The sequence below is a fragment of the Gymnoscopelus braueri genome, assembly GCF_963280865.1.
Source record: "Gymnoscopelus braueri genome assembly, chromosome: 3".
Classification (NCBI taxonomy): Eukaryota; Metazoa; Chordata; class Actinopteri; order Myctophiformes; family Myctophidae; genus Gymnoscopelus; species Gymnoscopelus braueri.
Genome location: NC_137612.1, coordinates 37,970,371 through 37,993,658, shown reverse-complemented (window position 1 = coordinate 37,993,658; position 23,288 = coordinate 37,970,371). Strand labels below are relative to the sequence as shown.

The window sequence follows — 23,288 nt, the reverse complement described above, 5'->3', positions numbered from 1 at the left end:
GATTGACTTTGATGCTATGGCGACAGACAGTGAATGAGTGCAAGAAAGGACATAACATGGTCATAATGTACTCATTTTGACAATACCCTCAAATATAATATAGAAGTATGCCAAATAAAATGCCTAATGAAAGATTTTAACCATAAAATATTCTTTAGTTAATTTTGCTTGCCACAGATTTGTGAGATTTATTCTTTTCGTGTATTATTGTGGCATGTAAGGAATAAAATAACTCCAACTAAGCACATAACATAAGCTGTACTGACTAATGGCATCTTTGCTTACTGTGTAACAGCTACATCTGCTGTTGAAGTCGGCACATGTCTGAAATATGAGCCAAGCACAGAATGTTCAGAATGATGGCTACGGGGAGGGGGGGAAAAAACCTCACAAACAACACACTATTCCACAGTGAAGTTAACATATTTTATTTCTTTTAAGTGCCATTCATGCATATTGGGAACGGGGTGGGCTGGGGGTGGGAGGGTGGGTTGGGGTGGTATTGACAATTCTAATAACACTTGAGTTATTTTACAGCACTAAACCAATACAAAGAGTAGCTGTGTCACCTCATTGGACAGCAAAAGTAATAAACCGTGCAATAACCAAAAAGACAAAAAGGAGAAAAGGAAAACAAATACAAGAAATGACAAAGACAAAATCAAAAAAACGGAAAACGGAACAAAAAAATATATATTATCAACATTGAAACACTGAATGTAGAACCATAGTACAGGTAAAAGGTAGTGTCACACAAAAAGCCAACGCATTTTCATCACATATATACAATATAGATATATACATACTGTGTCACCCTCTCATTGGACAATAACAAAATACTCTATTCTTTTTCCTCCTCTCTTTCATGAATAACACCCGCCCCCCGACTTGATGCCCCACCCCCAAGAGGAAAAAGGGATGATTGAAAAGACATATATTTACAAGAAGCACAACGACACACCAGCACTGAATAAAATAGGCCTCAATCAGCAGTACTTGTTGGCAGTTCTCTCCCATATTGTAACAAGGCTATTTTGTTGTTTTCCTTTTTTTTTATCATGGTAATCTCTCTGGCAGGTTTACCTCCAACGGTATTTAAAAAAATGAAATTGTCTTTAAAAAGCAACTGAATCTACTCACACAGCCACACACGCACACACACAAAACACGAAATTGTGATCCAGTCATTGTTTACGGTTTTCTCTTTTAGCCGCATCCATTCACTCAACTCTCCCGTGGGTTCATGTGGACTCAAGCTGTTTTTTTTTTCTCTTGTAGCTTACAGCGTCATCACAATCTTCACCTGGAAGAATTGTAAACCACCAAACCTTCACACCAACCAGGGGCTGTCAAGATGTTCCCTATTAAAAAGTTTCCAAGTCTCCCAACTAAAGCACACTCATTCTTCAGTCACTGCTGTCTTTACGCATAGCTGCAGAATCTTAACCGATTTGGGTCATTCTGTCTGACCTTTTTGGGTGTCTGATTCATCAATTCTAGCTGCTGAACAAAGCTTAAAAATGTAAATGACTGATTTCCACAGGCAAGGCGAAATGCCACATACAGATGTCATCTGCTCTGGGATACAGACAATACAGTAGAAAGAAATCTCATACTGCCAAATTTGTCGTTGTACAAACGCATTGCTCGCCGAAAATTTACTTATTTTCAAGAGAAATGCATCGCATATAAATTAGGCTTTACTGTCGGAGCAGCAGAAGAGGACTACAAAGTATGAATGCTAGGGGGAAAGAAAATATTAGCTTAAAAGGTTTTTTCTTTTTAAAGAAAAGAATGGCAGTATCAACCACAGAACTAGACTTTACCTGCACAGCACTAGATCTGGCAGGCCTCAACGTGATATGGGACAGTTCTAGCTCCAAAGAAGCACATAACAACTATGTGTCCTGAAGTACAGGTATATCCACTATTTGACCACATGAAACTAAAAAAGTGCCTTTTTTCAAAACAACCAAGATATGTGATATCATCAACAAAAAGCCATGATTGTCATTCAATTATGAAATGAAAACTAGTTACTACTGGAGTCCCCGATCCAGCGAAGTGTTTTAAGTTAAAATCATCAAATATGAAAGTGTGCAAAGGGCTTTAATCATAGTGCCATAAGAGAACAGCACCTGTGTGACTGAGGAGCTGCTCAGTATAGGGACAAGAGAGGACAGGTTTCCAGCACCACTAATGTCTCAGTGCTATGCATGCAAAACCCTTCCTACAAAAATGCATATGTCTCAAATCTGTCTTTATCATCATTTTGTGCATCGGTTTGTTGTGCTCATAGATAGCATAGAGATGATTGCAGCAATCAATCATAGCCCTAAAATCACAATAAAATCAAAACACACCCACACATGCATACGTACGTGTACGTGTGCGTGCACTCACACACACGCGCACACACAATCAAACGAACCGTATAAAGACACATTTCTCATTCTGTTATGATTGTATAATAGCAAATTCTTTACCTATCTGTCACAACAACCAAAAATAGGCAAATTAGAGAAAACATAATATAATTTAGATGTCTGAATTTAACTGAGTAGCAGACATACAGCATATGAAAACTGTAGGCAAGAGAAGGCAAATAGCCACAAACTTGATGATTTTGGATGTAAATTACTTCCCCTATCGCATTTTAGGGAATAGAGACATACCAAGTAAAGACACTTCATGATTAATAAATGCATTCACACCCTTTAGAAAGAGAAAGTTCAGGATCATTTTGAAGCCAAGCCTACAATCCACTATCCAATCATCTGCTCAGTGGTCTTCACACCAGGTTTGCTTGTGAGAAATTGACTCCCAGTAGAATCTGTTAGCTGTGCTCGTCTCTGCTCTGAAAATCACATAGGTACAGAGTCTTCTCAAACAGTTTGCATTCAATTACGTGGATAATTGTTTCACGTCCCACCTTCTTGCACAAGCCTTGCTTATGATCAGGGTCTAGCGCAAAAACAGTAGACCCTAGGCTTGGTTTAGTGATATGTAGACTGGACTTGTAATAATCCACAGCCTTTCCCTTTAAAAATGTGGCTTAAAGTATATCATGGCTCAGGTTATAACACATCCACTTTTCAAGAGGTGCTGATTGCTGTAGCAAACATGAAGAACTTACTTGGGTGGGTGGGGGGGGGTTGAATGACTGTATATCAAAAGGACACAAAATGGTAGTCTTATTTCTCAGTGATCGATCACCATCCACGCACACACATCAGATCCACACATATCAGAGTGGTTGAGACTCTGAAAACAAACAATGAACTAAAATACCGCCAGAACATACTGTATATATATATTTTTTTAAATCACTGTTGTCCCACAGCTAGCTTGTTGCAATGAGCTGGACCAGATGGGTTGGCTCTGAGTTAACAGCTCACTAAGAGGATGACACCTTTTTTGTGATCTCCTTTCCCCCCATTATTTCATTTTTCATTTTATTTTATCTTTTATATATATATATATATATATATACACTGTATATATATATATATATATAGTTTTTTTAATCAAGCCCGGTAAAACACTACACACCCTGTTCATACCCTCAGCTACTGTAAACCTCACATTACCACCAAAACACCCCCCAATATGAGGACCCGAGTCCTCCCAAAAGTGACCAACAACCTCCATCACATTTTACTCAATAAAGGCGGCCTGCGTTTCCTAAAAACAAAACATCAAATAAAATAAAAATTGGGAAGAAAGGGGGGGGGAGAAAAAAAACCAACTATGAGAGAAACTCATCCAAGAGGCAGCTGGGGCCAATGTCAACACGAGAAAGATTACAAGCCGAACAAGTCGCTCAAATCACACAACAGTTATAGAGCGAGGTGGGTGGGCGGGGCGTTAGGAGGCTGCTGCTGGCTATGGACGGGGGGCTGGCTGAGGTGTTGAGGAACATGTGGTTTAGACATGAATGTGTGCCACTTGTCTCCCGACAAGAACGTGAGCCATCACTTAAAACATGTCCGACTAAATATGATTGTCTTCAAAGTAAAATCTTTTTTTTTTTTTTTTTTTGTACGGTTTCGTTTTTGTTTGTAAAAATGTCAGGACTCTCAAGTCTCGTCCGTCTCTCTGTCTCCCAAAAAGTGTCAAATGTCCTTCCGGTATCCCACCCACGATGGCCACCGCCCCCGTCTTTCTTCTCCTCCCCGCAGGCCAGTTTCAGCTCAGCTTTGCACCTCCTCTCACTCTGCTCCTCCCCGCCCGTTGCTTGCCTCCTCTTTTCAAAGGGGAGGTCTTCGGGGCTAGACAATGGAGTCCCAGTCAAAGTCGTCCTGGATGTCGTCGGCTGGCATGCGATGCATCTGGAAGTTTCTAGACGGGATCATGTGCTGCTGGTTCATCTGCGCATGGTGTCCTACGAGGAGAGTCAACGAAGCACATACCAGGGTTATTATTGTAAGCCACATAAACCCTTTACTAGGTTGACATTTCTGATCTACAAGCTCACAACCTGACACGTTGAGGGCTTGGTCTAAAGAAAATAAAATGTTTGCATTATTCTGTTGCTTGCTTTATTTCAGATGTGTAGATGTAGAAAGAAAGAAACGCATTGTAGAGCTGGACATAATTAAACCTTTATTTTTTACATTTGACTGACTGACAACACGCTTAAGTGGTATATTCCATTGATAACTGGTTGTCTCATCACCTGTCATTGTGGGTCCTGCACTGCTCATGGGGGGCATGTGGGGGTATCCCGGGGGGCCCATCATTGACAAGCTTTGTCTAGAGTCCATGTAGAGATTTCCTGTGGAAAAAAACAAAGCAAGAAAAATCCCTCAGTTTATCTATTATATTGGATAACATCCAATGGGCAAGTCAAAATCTAAATAGAATTACAACACAAGTATTGATATAGTAAATTAAATCTTTTTTTTGTATAGTTGTATTTATTGCAATAATAATGTCTTGCCGTCAGACTTGTCTCACGGCACACCCTTTGGGAACCACTGCATTATACAATGTATTGTCTAAATAAATCACTTCAAGGTACAGTAGAGAAATATGATAGATTATTGCTGCATAAACATATCAACCAAATCAGCACCTTGCTAATGTCACACAGTATAAATGGTATACTTCAAATTGACGTAGTAGTGTTTTTTTTTAAAGAGGGTGGGTGACAGACCTGTGTTGAGGTGCTGGCTGGGCTTGTTGGGGTGCATGGAGCCATGGCATACAGAAGGCTGCACTGCCCCCTGTGGCTGGATTACGCCAGTGCGGGCAAAGAACTGATTAATTGACGAGCAGAGGTCTGCAATCTGGGTGGGTTCCAGGGACCAGTTGTTCAGCTCCGCTTGTCTCATGCTCTCCTTCAGTCCTGGGGTACACACACACGCACGCACACACATAATTATTACAACCATCTCTTTCAATATTTGTTACTGCACTCTATTTGTTACTGCACTCTTTAACATTTTAAAATGCACCCTCCGAAATTCAGAAAAGGAGAACCTAATATAGATTCACTTGTCTATTCAATAATATTATACAGTGTAGGAGTGGCCTCTTGTGGGTAATATCTTAAACATTCTACCTTGCAATCCTACAGTATACTGTAATTAGATAAACTGACCTGCTGAGCTTGATGGTTTGGTAATTAAACTTGAAGGCAGTTATGTAATTGAAGAGCTGCTTTTAATTAAACTCTTAATCAACACTACAGTGTCAACCCTTCAGCACTCGATCAAAAGCCAGTGCAGTACATTAGAGCATATCAGCTTCTAGCTCCCAATGTCATTTTATTTGGTTCCAACAGTTTGTAACAGCTGATAGACAAAAGCAATTACGATAATAGACAATTCTATGTTCTTCTTTCTTTCTTATTCTGAGCCAAGTCGATCATGAGATATTGGGTGTGTGTTTGTGCCTTTGTGTGTCCATAAATGCAGCAACACGCATGACTACTTTCCAAACGGTACCTTGGAAAGGTGACAGGTCAACGTCAGCCCAATTATAGCTGCTGGCGATACGGCAGCTTTCTTTCAGTGCATCCAGATTGGGGTACCAGTCAGAGGGCGGACCTGCAGGCGCACACATTAGTTTAGTTTAGTTTTAATTGCACAGGATCCTTTGTAAACAAAACATCTAACAAACGTCAAATACACCAAGCTCATCAGGCTCCAGACCAGAAAACAGTACTGAGTTTTGGCCACCAGGAGGAGCCAGTTGACCCTGCAAAGCCCTCCTGTGCACCAGCCTCTGAATGCAGCATGGCTTTGTTCTCATTACAGAAAAAAACGGCATAAATCAGATGATGATTTACTGTTCAGCGGCCAAGACCAGAACTCAATACCGTCACGCACAGTAAATGATCCGCGCTGATCCCCGACCCAATCCAAATGCGACTAACAGGGTTTTCTGTGTATTCCTACTAGTACGGCTTATGTATGTTTGTGTGCATGTGTGTGTGTTTGAAAGAAACAAGGTGAGAGAATGAGGGTGGTGAAGGGGGGGGGGGGGGGGGGGGTGCAGAGGAAGAGGAGGTGAAACAGGAAGGGGAGGAGGAGGAGGAGGAGGAGGAGGAGGAGGAGTAGGAGGAGAAGGGAAAACCAATGTGATGAAGGCTGCCTGAACAGGATCCGGAGAGTGTCGGAGGGGTGAGCACTGGGTCTTACCTGCGTTGTTGCAGGCCATCTGTTGCTGGGCAGGATGGGGCTGGTGAGAGAGGCTCTGGTGTTGCTGGCCGTGCTGGGAGGGGTGTTGGCTGTGCTGCGTGTGTTGCCCGGGGTGTGGCGTGTGCTGGCCGTGGGACGGGTGCTGCGACGGGTGCTGCCCGTGCTGGCCGTGCTGCTGGGGGTGCTGGGAGTGTTGCGGGTGCTGTTGGTGTTGGCTGTGCTGGGCGTGTTGGCTGTGTTGGTTGTGCTGGCCGTGTTGGCTGTGCGGGCCGCCGCCGCCGTGCTGCGGGGGGATGTGCTGCGTGTGCGGGGAACCGTGGCCGGGGTGGGCCTGGGCAGGGTGGGACAGGGGCACCTGGCCGCCGCCGCTGCTGGAGTGGCTGTTGGGGTGGTTGTTGGACAGGCTGTTCTGGGTGCTGATGGTGCCACTGGGAGAATGCTGATAGGAGCAGGACGTGTGGTTCTGCTGGGAGGAATCCGTTGGAATGCCCATCAGACCTGGGGAGCAGAAGAACACACACACAGTTAGCTTCATGGGACGGCGCACTTTCAGTGCATGAGACGAAAAGGGAAGGAAGGAGATGCACATGTAAAAGCAATCAGTGGACTGAATGTGCATTCATGTCTTCCAATAAGAGGACTTCACTTGTACCCTATATACAGTACTTAGTTGACTGGAGTCTCCCAAGGGTCTATACTAGGCCCCCTCCTTTTTTTCCTCGACACTAAATATCTTCGACAAAAAGAGCCGATATACAATCTACAAACTCACAACGCGTTGCGGTCGAACCCCAAACCATATGAATTCTAGCGTAGGGATGCTAGGGTTCATGTGGTTAAGGAGCTCTTCCCTTGAGACAGACCAGCTGCCATTTTGTTGTACGTAGTTCAGGGAATGACTCAGCATCACTTGTGTCTCTGAGGTTCACATGGCTCAGCCACAGCCTCCTCCTCTCCTCTCCTCTCCAGATAGAAAACAACTCAGTCTTTGACAATTGCATTGTATCGATGCCGTTTCTGAACAGGCACGGCTGCTGCTAGCATGAACATCTGCAAACCCAGCAGCAATCATTTGCATGTGGGGGGGGGGGGGTGAATGGTCTTAAGAGGCCCTGTCCTTCATGGGTTTGGCACGGTAAACCTATTTCACTGGAGTGCTTTTAGAGCTGACTCCAGCCCCGCAACCTCCGCAATCGGCACGTAACACTCACTGCAGGGGTGACAAAGGTGCATCTCTTATCAGCACAGAAAGCCTATTGTCCAACTGGGGAAATACAGAAAGCAATTAACGCAGCCCCAGAATAATAATGCGAGCTCATTACCTATTATCAAAGCCAGTGAATTAGCTCACTGTCTACAGCGGCAGAGTGTGAAATCCTCTCGCTCGATTATTTACGCTTTTTAATTGCTAGGGCTTGTCTGACTAAGAGATTTTATTTTTATGCACATAAAAATGTAACAACTTTCAACTAATGAAACATAGATTATAGATTAAAGGAGAGGAAATACTTTAAAAACATTAGCATGAAATACATTTGATTTGTGAAAGTAGGTTATACAAGGAAGGCTTTGTCTACTTTGTCATAAACCGCTTGTCAAGTGCTCTTTGGTTATCAGTCAATCAGATTACAAACAAAAAGCATTTAGGTCTAAAATGGACTGGCTGGCTTTTGGAAAGCCGCGCTCACCCCAGCCCTATGCAATATATCATATGAATTCACCATCAATATGAAAAATGAACTCCAATCTAGCAGATTTACTGAGGTTTGAAGCTGGATGTGACCTCTTTTACTCATCTAATGAAATGCAGCCTACATGCAAAAAAAATATTTTACACATGATGGGCCTGGATGGACTTCATGTAGAGCAAAAAATGAAAAGCAGGATGAATTACGTATTAATTCTAACTGAACAATTTATCATCTGCAGTAACCCCCCTACACATCCCCGACTAAAATATTAGACACATGAACTCTGAATGTGCGGCTCGGAATGAGCTTGTCCTTGCGGGGGTGGCCACGGACCATGTAAATACCCTATATAGATTTGCACTGCAGGCCAGCCAGCCTATTGAATAACTACTCATTGAACTCAGCAAACTTAATTAGTGCCTAAAGACTCCAGCTGCTAAGACCAAACCGGCATTAGGATGGAACTCAAACCGAGTAATCCAGTTCCAGCACCGTTCCCTCAATAAAAAGGAGCCACGGCTCTCTGGTAGGGGTAAGGAGTAATAAGGACACTCACCCTGTTGGCTGAAGGACTGCTCAAAGACAGACTTGTAAAGGCTGCGGAAGGAGGCACTGAGATCTTCAAAGTCAGAGAACAGGAGCTGCTTGTCCCGCTCTGGCATGTTGTACTGGGGCTGCGGGGGCTGCTGCAGACTCATGGACTGAGACACAGGTTCTGGGTGACTGGTCACCTAAAGGGTGGGGGGGGGGGGGACACAACATGACAAAGACATGTTAAAGTAGTATGTAAAACAGGCAATTCTGACGTTTAACTAGGGCTGAGCAATTAACTGAAAATAATATCAAAACAGATATCTAGAAACAATACCCGACTTAATCTTGCTAATGTACAGAAGGTTAGTCAAATAATTGAGAAGCAGTTTTTTTTCTTGTATAGCAATGAATGGAAATCAAAATTTTTTTTTTGACTAAATCGACAAAATTAATTAGTCTGATAAACCACTTAACCCTGTATTATTGTTGTACGATGGTGGCGTACAAAAAAAGCCAATCTACAAGCTCACAACGCGACACCTATTATGTCATAATTTATGACATGCCTAGAATAGGGACGCTAGGGTTCTTGTGGATAATGGGAATGATGTTAAGGTTTTAAATTGGTATATATTCAAATCTATTCTTTAAGCATCAGATTAAGATCAGAGTAAATGGCATAAACCTGAGTCAACCAACAGCGTAAATGGTAGCGTACAAAGAGAACAATTAAGTTCTACAAAGTGAATAGGATACCAAGTAAACATCAAAGTTTGATCAAACCTAGCATCTGTCTAAACAACATTCTACAACAGTATATGTCTATCTAAACATACATAGCGTATGTGAACAAATAACCAACATCCATCGGGCATAATATAACTAGTACCAAGAATAGTCCAAAACTAGGGAGAGTGCTGGCACACTCTCCAAAAAGTAATACAGGGAGGGAATGAGGAGTGCTAGGGGGTGATTTTCTATTTTCCAGTCAGTCAAAACACTGACTACAACACATAAATCTGTGTTTTCTAAATCAAATAAAGCTGCTACAGTGCCCTACAACACATTCTCAGACTGCTGGGAGTACCACTAATGAATAAAGAGTAATGTAATCGCCATTTAATTTAACACAGCCAATGTTTATTTCAGCTGAGAGATATGACCACATACTGTACATACTGAGAAAACAGAGAAACACAAAGTAGCGCTTCTATATATATTTTTTTCTTTTAGTAGCCCAAAACTAATTTACCCCCTTTTTCTCCCCAATTTAGTCGTTCTGCCAATTAATTCCTCCCCACACACATTTCTGTGTCGTCACTACTGACTCACCTGCCAGTGAGGAGCCCCCACTGGGAGGACGTAGGGCCTTCGTCCTACTCCTCCTGCCCAACACTCCCTGTTGACAGGTGCCACCCCAGCCCGTAGGAGTACGTGAAAGGACCAATATCAACCTCCTCGCCCGGCCTCCCTCCCCCGAACGCGGGCCAATTGTGTTCGCATAAACCCCCGACAAAGCCGGTTGGCACCACGGTGCATTCGAACCCACAACCTCTGTGGTGGTGGGCAGGGACTTTACCACTGTGCCACCGAGCAGCAGTCTTTTAAGGAACAATAGGGTACACGATTTGTCGAAAGAGGTGACAGTAACTCTTGTGAAGAACATTGGGAGGACTTTGACAATAATGGGGTCATGCAGCTCTCACTGCCTCGGCTTGCATAGTATTAAGAGAGCAACTCAAATGGACACAAAGTCAATACTCAGGTGGCCTAGCAAAATGTATATAAAACAAAATCAATATCAACACTTTGTACAAATAAGCATCCATTTACGCATGAATTTGTGTGGGTGATCAATATTATCATGCACTAGCTCTGCGAGCGGGCAAATGCAAGAAGCATTCCCCTCTAGCGATTAGGGTCAGTTATATCAGATCTACCATGGGCAAAGCAGTGACGTCGAAACCTTCATGATTTCACAACCGTCTGTGAGGGCCTCAACCGTGTTCACCTTGCCATAGTCCCGGTACGAGAAGACGGCACATGCCATTTTCTATCTTGGCTCGTTTCAAGCCCTAGATGTGGGCAGACTGTCTAAGTGCAGGGCTACAGTCTGGCTTGGTGGAGTGAAGAGGCAATAATAAAGCCGGAGTGTCTGCTGTGAGCCGCCGCTTCTGCTGTTGAGAGAGAGCACATCCATCAGGCTGGGCCGATCGATGCCCAGCGCCTGGAGCAGAGAGCACTCTAGGATGCGGGAGGACCACACCAAAGAGGGGGCATCTCTGGTGGGAGGACATCAGAGGCAGCGCTTCTCTTTGTCTGGCTTCCAGGAGCGTGCGCATCTCTCCGTTTCCCAAAGCCCCCCACCCCTCTGATGTTGCACTCCAATGCAGGCCCGCCCTGATCCCTTGGTCTGGTGCTGTCTATGGCTGACTCCATCTGAACAGACCCTCCTGGGGCCTGTGCAACGTAATAGCAGTTGTTGGCTAGCGTATGCTTGTAAAATGGATTGTGTAAATTGCATTCTGGGACTGGCAAATTAGCTGCTCCTGCTTTAAATGAATGCAGTAGGGCTGGGCGAGATGGACAAAATCAAATATCACAATACCTTTGACTCGAACCTCGAATAAAAAAATGTGACAATATTGTATTGTGACAATACCAATTCTATTTTTTTTTAAATCTCAAAATGAAAAGAGCTTTTGAGCTTGTAGATCGGCTATTTTTGCTATTTTTGCAAGTATAACATATGGTTTATATAACCAGGAAAATACAAAACTTATCCCATACAGTATCACGATATGTAGTCTCATATCAATAAAATATGGATATTATTGCTCAGCGCTCGGATGTAGCATCCAGAGTGGTCTTACTGGTGTGTAGCTGTGCACGCTGCCCACACTGTTGAGATTGACGGAGGCCAGACTCTGGTCAGACAAGCTGTTGTTAAGGCTGCTTCTCGGGCTGTCGCTGCCTTCCTGGTCTGTGTTGTACAACGCCACCTGAAATACAAAAAAAAAGCCTCCATTAGTGTTAGTTCTCACATGCACACTAGAGCTGCAACTATGCACACACACACACACACACACACACACACACACACACACACACACACACACACACACACACACACACACACACACACACACACACACACACACACACACACACACACACACACACACACACACACACACACACACTTTTATTCCCTCCTGTGCAGCCATTGTCAATCCCCTGGCACGCTGCACACATGCATTTCAAAGTGCACACACAAATACATGCAATAATAAGCATGTTCTATGCCTTATATACAGTCATTATCATACTGATAGTATGTCAGCATTTTTGTGGAATAATGGATTGGGGAGGGGTGAAAAAAAACAGTTAGGAATGCAACATTGGGCTATACTTAACCGACGTAATTGGGTATGGGAATTTAATGCCTCTGCATGAGTGCATAGCGCATGAATCAACTTGCCGTAATGGCTGGCAGAGTGTTTTTTCTTTCTTTTCTTTTCTTCCTGAGAAGTGACAGGGTGTTTGGGAGACCTGGTACATGAGGATGAGCAGACAGACAGCCAGTGACTCCTGCTGAACACGTAAGTTAGTGGGGTGAGATGCACCCCGTGACTAAAAGGTCACACTACCGACGGTGTCATACACATCTGCTCGTGGAGTGCAAATCGGTTTGGGACAGCTCTAACAAAGGTCTTCGGTGCACCCGAGACACTGACCTTTCAATATTAGCTTGTAAAAAAAAAAAACGGAAACAGCCGAGGCACATCAAAACAACAATGTTAATTATGCAAAAAAAAAAAGGCTCAGCCCTCCTGCCCTTCCAAAATATAGTGTCTCACAATTAAGACAATGGGAAGAAGAACAATCTGGATTAATTAATATAATGAGCTCCATGGAGAATAGACACATGTGTGGAGGGTTATTTTTCGTGTTGAGAGCAAGGATGAGTGGAATGGCAGCGATGGTGGTGTGACTGTACACTGGCAGTTTGAGATCAGTGCTCACACAGGCGTGCGTGCGTGTGCCTGTCTGTTTGTCTGTCCGTCTGTCTGTCCTGAGTGTGCCTGCAGCTCATCATGCTGAGTGGAACAGGCCCAGGTTCTGTGATCAGCACAATAATACAGCAGCAGCAACAACAGTAGCCCTCAGGCGATTAACCACATGAACTCTAGCGTCCTTATTCTAATCTGGGCATGGCATAATAGGCAAGAATTTGGCGGAAATGGCAGCTCTACAAGCTGACAATGTGCTGTGAGCTTGTAGATTGGCTATTTTTTGGGAGATTTGGCCGCCAAATGGGTGTCCTTGGCATGTAAACGTTTAAGAACCACAGGTTTCAAAGTGTGACCCGGCCCAGCCCGGTGCCACAGACAGGCCACTGGGCTGCACCGCTGTAGCAAAGGCCTATGGTTGCTGCTAAGGCCACAGCCTGCTGCTGCTGAGGCAACGGGGACACTGGGAAAGCCAGACTGTCCGACTTCCCTCCTCTGACGTGATTGAGCGGATGATTAGCAGGCTGGCTCACCGGCCAGCCGGACACTCACAGGCCGAGCCAGCCAGAGCATCCAATCACACTATGATAATAATAATGGAACTGGGCTGCTTACAGCATGAGACTGAGATGCAGCGATTAAAAAAAAAACACAAACCGAAAAAAATGATAGCGGAGGACGCTGAATCCAGGCAATGTTGTGTAAGGGAGAGTGGGGGAGGGGGAGGAAAGAAGTATGTTTGAGTGTGTATGTGATGTGGTGGGGTAAGAGAAGCTCATTAGTCGACTGTAGCCTTCCACCACTCAGTGTGGGCTTGGCTCCAGTGTTCATTAGCGTGAAGGGGGAACTCAATGAGCAGCTAAGACCGAGGGCTTAGGCATAGTCTGAAAATCAACCCGACAATGCTAATCAAAAACAGTGCACCGCAGAAATATAAATGTTATGTGTAATGAACTCATAAAAGGGGCTTTTAGCCGTAAGTCTCCCACCGCAAAATCTATTTTTACCCACCCTCATCCATAAAGTGTGATCATGTCAAAAACCTCACTGCTCCGCGGTTTTGCTTTGCATAGACCCTACGGTGAAGACGCCCACTTGAGCATGCACATGCACAGATTGAACACCCCAGTCATCTCTCACCCACGTACGCGGCGGGCAAGCACAAACATATGACACATGCCCATGTCCACATGTACGCCACCCGCACACTCAAGTGTATGCACCTCACGCAAACACACACACACACACCCACACACACACATATACCCAGACACAAGCATGCATACACACATACTGGCAAGCATGCTCACACAGGCAGAAGCCCCTCCACGGTAAATACTATGTACGGTGTTAGTTAGCAGGCCAGCGAGTGGCTGTTGCTATTCTTAGCGGTGAATCAAGTAAAAAGCCAGAGGTGTCTTTTACATGGGGGCCTAATCTGTAGCATGAGACATGGATTATGAAATCAAAGCGAGATTGGCCCAGGTGTCTCCAACAATGGCAGCCAGTGTTCAGCAGAAGCCAAGCTCGTAGGATTCAACAGACAGAGCGAGAGACGTGAGGGATAAGGACCAATTTTTTTTTAATTGTCGTACGATAGTGAAGCTCGTTGAAAATAACACATTTTCACACGAAGACTTCCGGGTGAGTGTCCCTGTCGTATGACAAAGTACAAGTCAACCACATTAACTCGGGTATCCCTATTTTGTTCATGTCATTATAGGCTAAATCTTTCAAAAATGTTCACGATTTTTCAAAATGTTTAGAAATGATCTGATCTACCAGCTCACAACATATCGCACCACAATGATGTGCATCCTCTATTTTTTTTATAGCCTAACTATAAAATAGGGCTTAAGTGGTTAAGATGGCAGAAAAGACCAGGCTATTCCTCAGCAAACACACTTCCTCCGCACCCCTCCTCCCTGCCCGTCTTCGCCTTCATCATCACACTCCAGTGCCAGACTTTCATCTCATTCACAGCAACGTTAAGCACGGGACAGCCTCCGAAAACAGCCCGTGTGTAGAGAAAAAAAGAAAAGAAAGAAAGAAAAAAAAAAAAAACAGTCTACGTGAGAAAGGCTGCGAGAAAAAAATGAGAGGGAGGAGAATCTTCCGAGGAATGTCCGACAGCGGAGGGGAGAAAAAAAGGAAAAAAAAATCTCACTGGTTCAGTAGGCCTCCTGCCACTGTCTCCCATTGGTCGACTTTGTAAGGCGGGAACGGAGGAGCGGAGAAAGAGGGAGAGAAAAACAGAGAGGGAATTCCTGTGGCTTGGCACAGTGCACTGAGAGAGGCGTGGCCTGTAGTGTGTTTACTGTGTAAGACAGTGAGAAACAAGCTCTCTCCGAGGAGCCAGGCCTCAGGTCTTGTATGCTATTCCACTTTTGTCTTCCGTTCGCTTCACCACGGCAACAGCGTTTTTGTCACAATCAACAGAACACAAAAGAAACAAATTTATAAAACACGCTTTTACTTTCCATAAACATGTACTGTACACACCACACACACGCGCAAACATAATTCCCTATCAACCGTGATACAGCTGACAAGTTCAGAAGTTGTTTATATTGTTCCATTTTCTGCTACTGACTCCTGTGATTTGGAAAATTAAATGACTTGAGTTATTGAATGGCAGAAGTCCCAGTTCACATTAAAGCTTCTTTATACATTCCCTAAAATTAACACTTTAGCGAGCACATCTTTGTTGTGGTCAGTTGGTCTCTGCATGTACAGTAGTAGGCCTATTAGTTTGCCTGTATGTCTGTAATATTGTCATACTATATTGTCGATGTCCAAAACTGTATTATTTTTTAAAAGTTAAATAGTGAAAATAGCAGATCTACAAGCTCACGATGTGTCACAAAGGGTTGTGAGCTTGTAGATGTGCTACTTTTGTGCAACACTCTTGTATGATGAAGTAGGGTATTAATTTACGCTAACAACATTTGAAACATGGAGATACAAGGTTTCTACCTTCTATATGGATCTCCTTGCCAGCTGTCACTCACAATATAGAAAACACACACACAAGTACTAACATACTCACACTTGTGCTTCCTATTCTCAGCACTCCAGTGCCCCCCACCACACACACACACACACACACACACACACACACACACACACACACACACACACACACACACACACACACACACACACACACACACACACACACACACACACACACACACACACACACACACACACACACACACCTCTTTCCAGGAACGTCACTGTTCAAGGCCAGTTTTCTTTTCTATTTCTTTTTCCAAAGCTTGCAGCAAATGAATAAGCGACTCTTGCAAAGAGCTCCAGAGAGCTGCCCCCACTGGGCCCAGAGGATGAGGGCTTAAGGTTAAAAAGCCTATTTACATTTCTATGCAGTATGCAGCAGTACATGTTGCTTCTCTCTAAGCTTTTAGACCGATTTGAAAAAAAGAGGCTACAGACGAGGGACAGCGCTGTCGACAGGGGTGCTCACCTGTGGCGCCCAGATGTTACGGATAACAGGGGCGCTCACCTGTAGCGCTGTGGCGTTATGATCGACAGGGGCGCTCACCTAGCCTGATTATCAGCCTGAAGCTGCGTGGAGCTTCAGTCTGACATTGGCTGCAGTGTCCGCGATTACCAGGGGGAGGGGATTCAAATTTCCCTAAACCAATCACAAGAGATCCACGGATCCGCCTACATCTGACATCATCGCACAGCTTGTTTTAGCAGATATTCGCTGATTGGCTTGTCGTTAGACCACCCCCGACTCTGATTTGACAGGTTTTTCTTCGACCGTGGAAAGCCATAGGCTCACATTATGACACCAGACCAAGAGGAGCAGTCCACTCAGAGAGTGGGCGGGGTCTATGGTCTGGAACCAGGCTAGCGCTCACCTGTAGCGCTGTGGTGTTATGATCGACATGGGCGCTCACCTGTAGCGCTGTGCTGTTATGATCGACAGGGGCTCTCACCTGTAGCACCGTAGTGCTACGGTTGACAGGGGCCCTCACCTGTAGCACCGTAGTGCTACGGTTGACAGGGGCCCTCGCCTGTAGCACTGTAGTGCTACGGTTGACAGGGGGCGCTCACCTGTAGCGCAGAGATGTTATGATTGATAGGGGGCGCCCACGTGTAGCGATGTGTAGCGATGTGGAGTTATGATGGACAGGGGCGATCACCTGTAGCGCCATGGTGTTGTGATCAACAGGGGTGCTCACCTGTAGCGACATGGTGCTGTGATCGAGAGGGACGCTCACCTATAGCACTGTGGTGTTACGGTCGACAGCCTGTAACACCACCTGTATCGCCGAGGTGTTATGATTGATAGGGGCGCTCACGTGTAGCGCGGTGGAGTTATGCAGACACAAAAGCTGCAGCACAGCTACAGGACTGCAAGTTTCGTCTCCCACAAAAGGTGAGAGCAGAGAGAGCTCCCATGTGGGCGTGGGAGTATCCTATTGCAGGTGTGCCAGGGTGTGTGTAAAGTCTATCCGGTTGCAAAAAGGCCAAGTGTCGGCACAGGCGTCATGTTGCCATGTGGATCACGGTTGGAAAGAGCACGCCGCCCGCTGCTGCAACAAAAACTAAATCTGCCTTGGCTGAGAAGGTGCTGCAGTGCAGATAGGACTCGGAGAGCGTTTCGGTGTGGGCTGCACTGCAACAAAGCTTTAGGCATGCAAGTGTGTATTTCTGTGGTCTTTCGCGCACACGTACGCTTGTGTGTGTGTGTGTGTGTGTGTGAGAGTGTGTCTGTAGGGAACAGTGCTGTAGGTGGTTGGAGAAGTGGGTGGGGTCAAGGTGCAGCTGGTGTAACCAGGTGTGCGCTGGAAGTGGAGCTTGGTTTGTGAGTACCTTGTTAGTCACAGTGTTGATTGCCAGCGTTGGAGAGGCACTTCCAGAGATCATACACTCCATCCCCAAAGACTCGGATTCCAGGCTGTATGGTGTGGAAGCCTGTGGGGGGGATGAATGGGAGGGGGTGGATGGTGTGTGTGTGGGGGGGGGGGGGGAGGAGGAAGGGGGGGGGTACATTGAGAGACAGAAAAAAAAAACACCATTATCCAATTATCAAATATTATAGATCTCACAGCAGGTGCAGCAGAAATGGGGGGGGGGGGGACCAGTATGGTTTTATGGACAAGAGAGGGAGGCATACTGTACCTTCATAACGCACACTGTAGGACAATTTATGAATAACAATAGAATAGCACCACCTTTATTTAGGTCACATTTGAAGTGTGTACCCACCCCCTCCTCCCCCCCCACACACACACAAGTACACACATCCTCTCTTCCTCGCAGCGCGGGTGCACGGTCGAGGGAGATAACTCCGCCATGCCTGTCTCCCAAAACTGCTTACTGTAAGAGGATTGGCTGCCAACAATACCATTTTTTAATTCATGATAAACATAAATGAGATTTCACAAACTCTCAATTTCAATGTCTGAGACTCTTAATGGAATGCCTCGTAGGCAGACGGCGTCTGGGGAGAAGGCTGGTGATGGAGTGTGTGTGTGTGTGTGTGTGTGTGTGTGTGTGTGTGTGTGTGTGTGTGTGTGTGTGTGTGTGTGTGTGTGTGTGTTGCTATACTTGTGAGGTGCAAATGTCCCCACATGTACAGTAGAATTAGAGATATAGACATTGTGAGGACAAGAGAAATGGATGTTTTATGGTTAAAAAATATTTGTAGAGTTCAACTTGAAATTAGGAAAAAGATGAAGAAGTTGGTGTTATGGTTAGGATTAGACATTTAGAAGTTAGGTTTAGGGGTTGGAGCAAGAGTTCTGCCCAATTTATACTTAGTTGTGTGCTGGTATCATGCACCCAAAAATTGCAGATCTACTGTACCAGCTCCAGTAGATCTACTCTTTTTGCCTTTAGGGTTAAAAATGGGAAGATGTTTAAAAATGGCACTCATAAAGTGCCATCCTAAAATGATGATGTCCTCACAAGTATAGAAATACAAAGGTGTGTGCCTGTGTGTGTGTGTGTGTGTGTGTGTGTGTGTGTGTGTGTGTGTGTGTGTGTGTGTGTGTGTGTGTGTGTGTCTGTCTCTGTGTGTTGGGGGTGTGTGGAAGCTGCACATGTATATCACACAGAATACACAGGCTCCACACTCTTCACTTTAGCGCATTCTTTTTGAGTCAGGCTACACATCAGACGAGACGCGGTCTGATTTGACGTCGCTGCAGCACATTAGGATGCAATATGCATGAAATTAATGTACTTTCAACCTCTACGTCTCTTTCCTTACAACACTGAAGAAAGAATCGGCCGCGGCACGCTGGTGACTGCGGCTGCGTTGCCATGCCCAGCGCGTGAACAGGAGCTTCTGGCCCATCTCCGTCACGCCCTGTGTGTGTCGCTGATGCGTTGCGTAAGTTGAGTTGAAATGATGAAGGTGAAAGTGTGTGCGCGTGCGTGCGTGCGTGCACACACCTATATATATATTCCTAGAATTGAACGTAGGTGTAAAGTAGGTGGATATATATATATATATATATATAAAATGTGTATGTATACAGTATAAACGCACACACCTATAATACAAAATGTTCCTAGAATTGAACGTAGGTGTAATGTAGGTGGAATAACACCAGGTTCAGCATAATAGCTTCTTACTGTAAGTTAGTTAAGGATACAAGAACCAAGTATTTTTCTAACCTAATTCATGCTAATAAACACAGCCCTAGATTTTGATTTAACACTGTTGACCGGCTCTTAAATCTTCAAGTGAGGACATTTTAATGTTTTTTCTACAGTGCCAGCCAAGCCATGGTCATACAATACCAAATTCATGGACATAAAACAGTATGTGGTGTTTATGTTATCTATCATCTCTTTTTATTAAGAAATTCATGAAACTGTGTGGGCAAATGAACGTTACATCATGTTAGTGGTGTTTATTAAACAAAAGCGTTACGCTATGCTGGCAGCTGTCACGACTGATAAACTAAAATGATAAAGTGCCTAACATTAAGTGCCTGTTACCTTATTTGCAACAAGTGGAGCATTTGAATAGCACCACCACACTGATCATGATCTTCTGCTACCCGCTCGATAATAAAGTGGGTTTTGTGTGGGTGAATTATGGGTGTTTATTAAACCAAAGCATTGTTGATTATACGTTTTGTAAATGAAAATGCCTAAAATAGATTTATTTGTAACAAGCAATCAAAAGTACTGTTTTTGGCTAAATTAATAATTTCTTGGTTGTGGCTTCTACACAACCAATGCATGCACGACATCTGTATGGCCAAACATTGCCTTTAAAGTGCCATAGTCTGTGGCGTTGGCTTCAGCGTATTCCTGCTTGTTTACAGACAAGGTTGAATGATGTCTGCTCTGATATCATCTTCTGATGTACCTTCCCCTTAATTTACAACTTTAACCACATGAACCCTAGTGTCCCTATTCTGGGGGTGAAAATTTGGCAAAAATAGCAGATTGATAAGCTCACATATAAGCATCAAGGGAAGCGGACGATAGAATAGCCTCCCTGTCACTCTAAGGGAAAGGCCCAACGGGTGTAGTTTTTAAACAACTAAAACGATGGTTAAAAATGTCTCAAACATGTGACCATTGATACATTTTAGATGTGTCAAAAAGGTTTAGATTTTCTATTGGCTAGGTATTAGACTATACAGTAAGTATTTAGGTTGTTAGTTAGGCTTAAATTAGCAACAGTATTTTTTATTTGCAGGCAGTTGTATGTTGTTTTTCTATATTTGTGACATGTTGTCACTGTGGTGTATTTGTATGTGGGACTACGGATGGAAATTCGATTCTAGCTAAATCCGGCATATTAACATGCAATCATGTGTATTGATAGAAACGTTCATTAATGTGCACTGTCCCGGAAATAAACAAGTAAAGTAAAGTTAAAGTACAACGCGTCACGCATTGTGAGCTTGTAGATCAGCTATTTTCGCCAAAGAGAATTGTTATTGGGCGGGGGAAAAGGAGTGAACCTAGTACAGAGCCCTGGGGGACCCTGTCAACTAAGTATAATAGAGGTTAAATGGTTAAGCCAGTTTATGCCCATCCTTATTAGTGAAGTCATGTATTATTGAGGTCTCACATGAAACCATTCTCTTGCCTTGTTGGTGGTATACCCTCCACATTTGTAGATGTGTTCACATTTTTAATAGCCGCCTATCTTCTGAATCTGTACCTGGATATTTTAAAACTGCTTGTGTTCAGTCAAAAGAAAGAAAGAAAGAAAGAAACATGGTCCTGACCCAACCATTTTGTAACAATTACAGGCACATTTCTCAATTACCATTCATAAAAAAATAATTCTGGAAAAGAGTCTCATTAAAACTTCTGGCAGCTATGAAAGACAATAATATAACTGAAGAAAATAAATCTGTTAGAGTCACAAATGATCTTTTGATGAATGCACACACTGATGATTGCTCCATACTGGTTTTGTTGGACTTTAGTAGTGCTGCATTACTTAGGTACTGATCATAATATTCTATATTACAGGGGGTTGGCATATCTGTTTTACAACATATTTGACAACTATTATTATTATTTATCTTATCAATTGGTCGCCATGTTTCCCCCTACATAACACATGTACTTCCCCAAGGAGTACTCCAAGGTTAAACTTTAGGTCTAAAACTGTTTGTAACAAATACATACAGTAGGCACAACATCTCACATTTTTGAGTAATTAACCCCTTATGAGCCTGTGCATAGTCTGAGATCCTCAGACAGGAACCTGCTGGTTGTTCCTGAGTCGAGGCTGAGGACAAAGGGTGACCGTGCCTTTGCTGTTGGGAATCTTCAGCTCTGGAATGACTAGGGCTGTCACGATCATGACATTTTAGATGACAATTGTCATACAAATAATTGCAATTAACGATTTAATTGCGTTTCATACATTTATAAAATAGCGGAAATACGTGTTGTGTCCTGTCTTAGACCTGCTATTTATTTACGTTTTTTTTTTTAAATATGCAAACATCTTCAACAGATGAATTCATACAGAGGAACGTAAACGATACTGACGATTATGCAAAAATAATTGCGATTATCTCATAATTGCGATCAGGCGATTATGTAATAATTGTGACAGGCCTAGGAACAACCTGCTCTCGCTGATCAATCACTTTCTTCTTTTAAATCACTTCTACAAATGTACTTTCATCCAAAGGCCTTTACATAATCTTTAGATTTTATTATTTGATTCTAAATGTTATTAATCACTGCACTTTATATATATATATATATATATATCGTGCTTTTTATTCTGTTGAAGTTATTTTTAAAGTAGTACTTTGTAAACTTGTTTGGATAAGTGCTTTATAAATATAGTCATTATAGTTCTATTCAATGAAAAAAAAATCTATATATATTATTATAGGTGTATACTGTTTGCGTGTGTGTGCATGTGTTTGTGTGTGTGTAAAAAGATTGACGTTTCATGTTTGTCAACTGTGTGTGTGTGTGTGTGTGTGTGTGTGTGTGTGTGTGTGTGTGTGTGTGTGTGTGTGTGTGTGTGTGTGTGTGTGTGTGTGTGTGTGTGTGTGTGTGTGTGTGTGTGTGTGTGTGCCTGTGCGTGTGCATGTGTGTGCGTGCCTAGCCAGCACATTAAAAACTGTCCTGTGTCCAACAGTAGCCTGTGGTCAGCTCCATGCAGGGAGGAGGAGGGCGTAGTGGGGGCCGCAGCAGTGGGATGCCCCAGGGCCAGGTCAGTCTGAGCTCCAGCTCACCAACGTTATGCTGGACCAAGACTCATCCATAATTAAAAGGCAAAAGCTCTGCCGCTCAGAATAACCAGCGCACACAGCCTCGCCATTAATTGATGTTTGTTAAAAAAAATGAGCGAGGAATGCAACGTATGTAATGGCCGCCTCGGGCATAGTTTATTAATAAGGAGCCCACTTCATGACCGGCAAGCAGAGCTACATGGAGCGAGGCAGTTACATAAAGTCTGGATATGAACTCCTACTGGGGCCTGTAACACGAGGTAGGAAGAGGAGGGTGGAGAGATGATGCGAGATGTGACAACAACAACGTATATGTGAGAAGGAGCAGATGAGAAGTGGGGGTGGGGGCGGGGGTGGAGAAAACAACGAAAGAAGAAAATAAAGTGAGGCTGAAACAGAACAGAAATGCACAGGATGGGAAAGAAAGAGGCAAGGTACCAAGGTAGCAGAGTACGATGGCAGAGAGAAGACACAAAAAAACAACAACAGGAGAGCGTATGAGAGATAATAATGGGAGGGATCGTTTCTACCGACTTCTCTACCCAGACTCACCCGCTCTCCGGATCGTGGCCTCTTCTTCGGCCGAGTGGGCAAGGAGTCCTCCTTTGGGTTGGTGTCAATGGCCCAGTAGGAGCCCTGCAGACAGGAGAGCGAACCAGTGAGCTCAGTTCACAACAGGATAGATTC

At 44.0% G+C, this 23,288-nt stretch overlaps 1 protein-coding gene across 2 annotated transcripts in view; it reads right to left on the bottom strand.

Annotated features, from left to right (window-relative positions):
• Positions 1–404: 404 nt before the first annotated feature.
• Positions 405–23,288, bottom strand: part of foxj3 (forkhead box J3) — an 85,354-nt gene continuing 62,470 nt past the window's right edge. Inside the window, exons 4-12 of one of the 2 annotated variants that reach the window (XM_080423279.1) lie at positions 23,154–23,237; positions 17,734–17,835; positions 11,746–11,874; positions 8,895–9,069; positions 6,648–7,145; positions 5,952–6,053; positions 5,159–5,350; positions 4,679–4,777; positions 405–4,384 (exon numbers count right to left, since the gene is read on the bottom strand). In XM_080423279.1, the coding sequence (XP_080279405.1) occupies positions 4,272–4,384; positions 4,679–4,777; positions 5,159–5,350; positions 5,952–6,053; positions 6,648–7,145; positions 8,895–9,069; positions 11,746–11,874; positions 17,734–17,835; positions 23,154–23,237 (1,494 nt within the window). In that variant the 3' untranslated portion in view covers positions 405–4,271. The remainder of the gene's footprint in view (positions 4,385–4,678; positions 4,778–5,158; positions 5,351–5,951; positions 6,054–6,647; positions 7,146–8,894; positions 9,070–11,745; positions 11,875–17,733; positions 17,836–23,153; positions 23,238–23,288) is intronic. The other variant, XM_080423280.1, reaches the window with a different exon arrangement.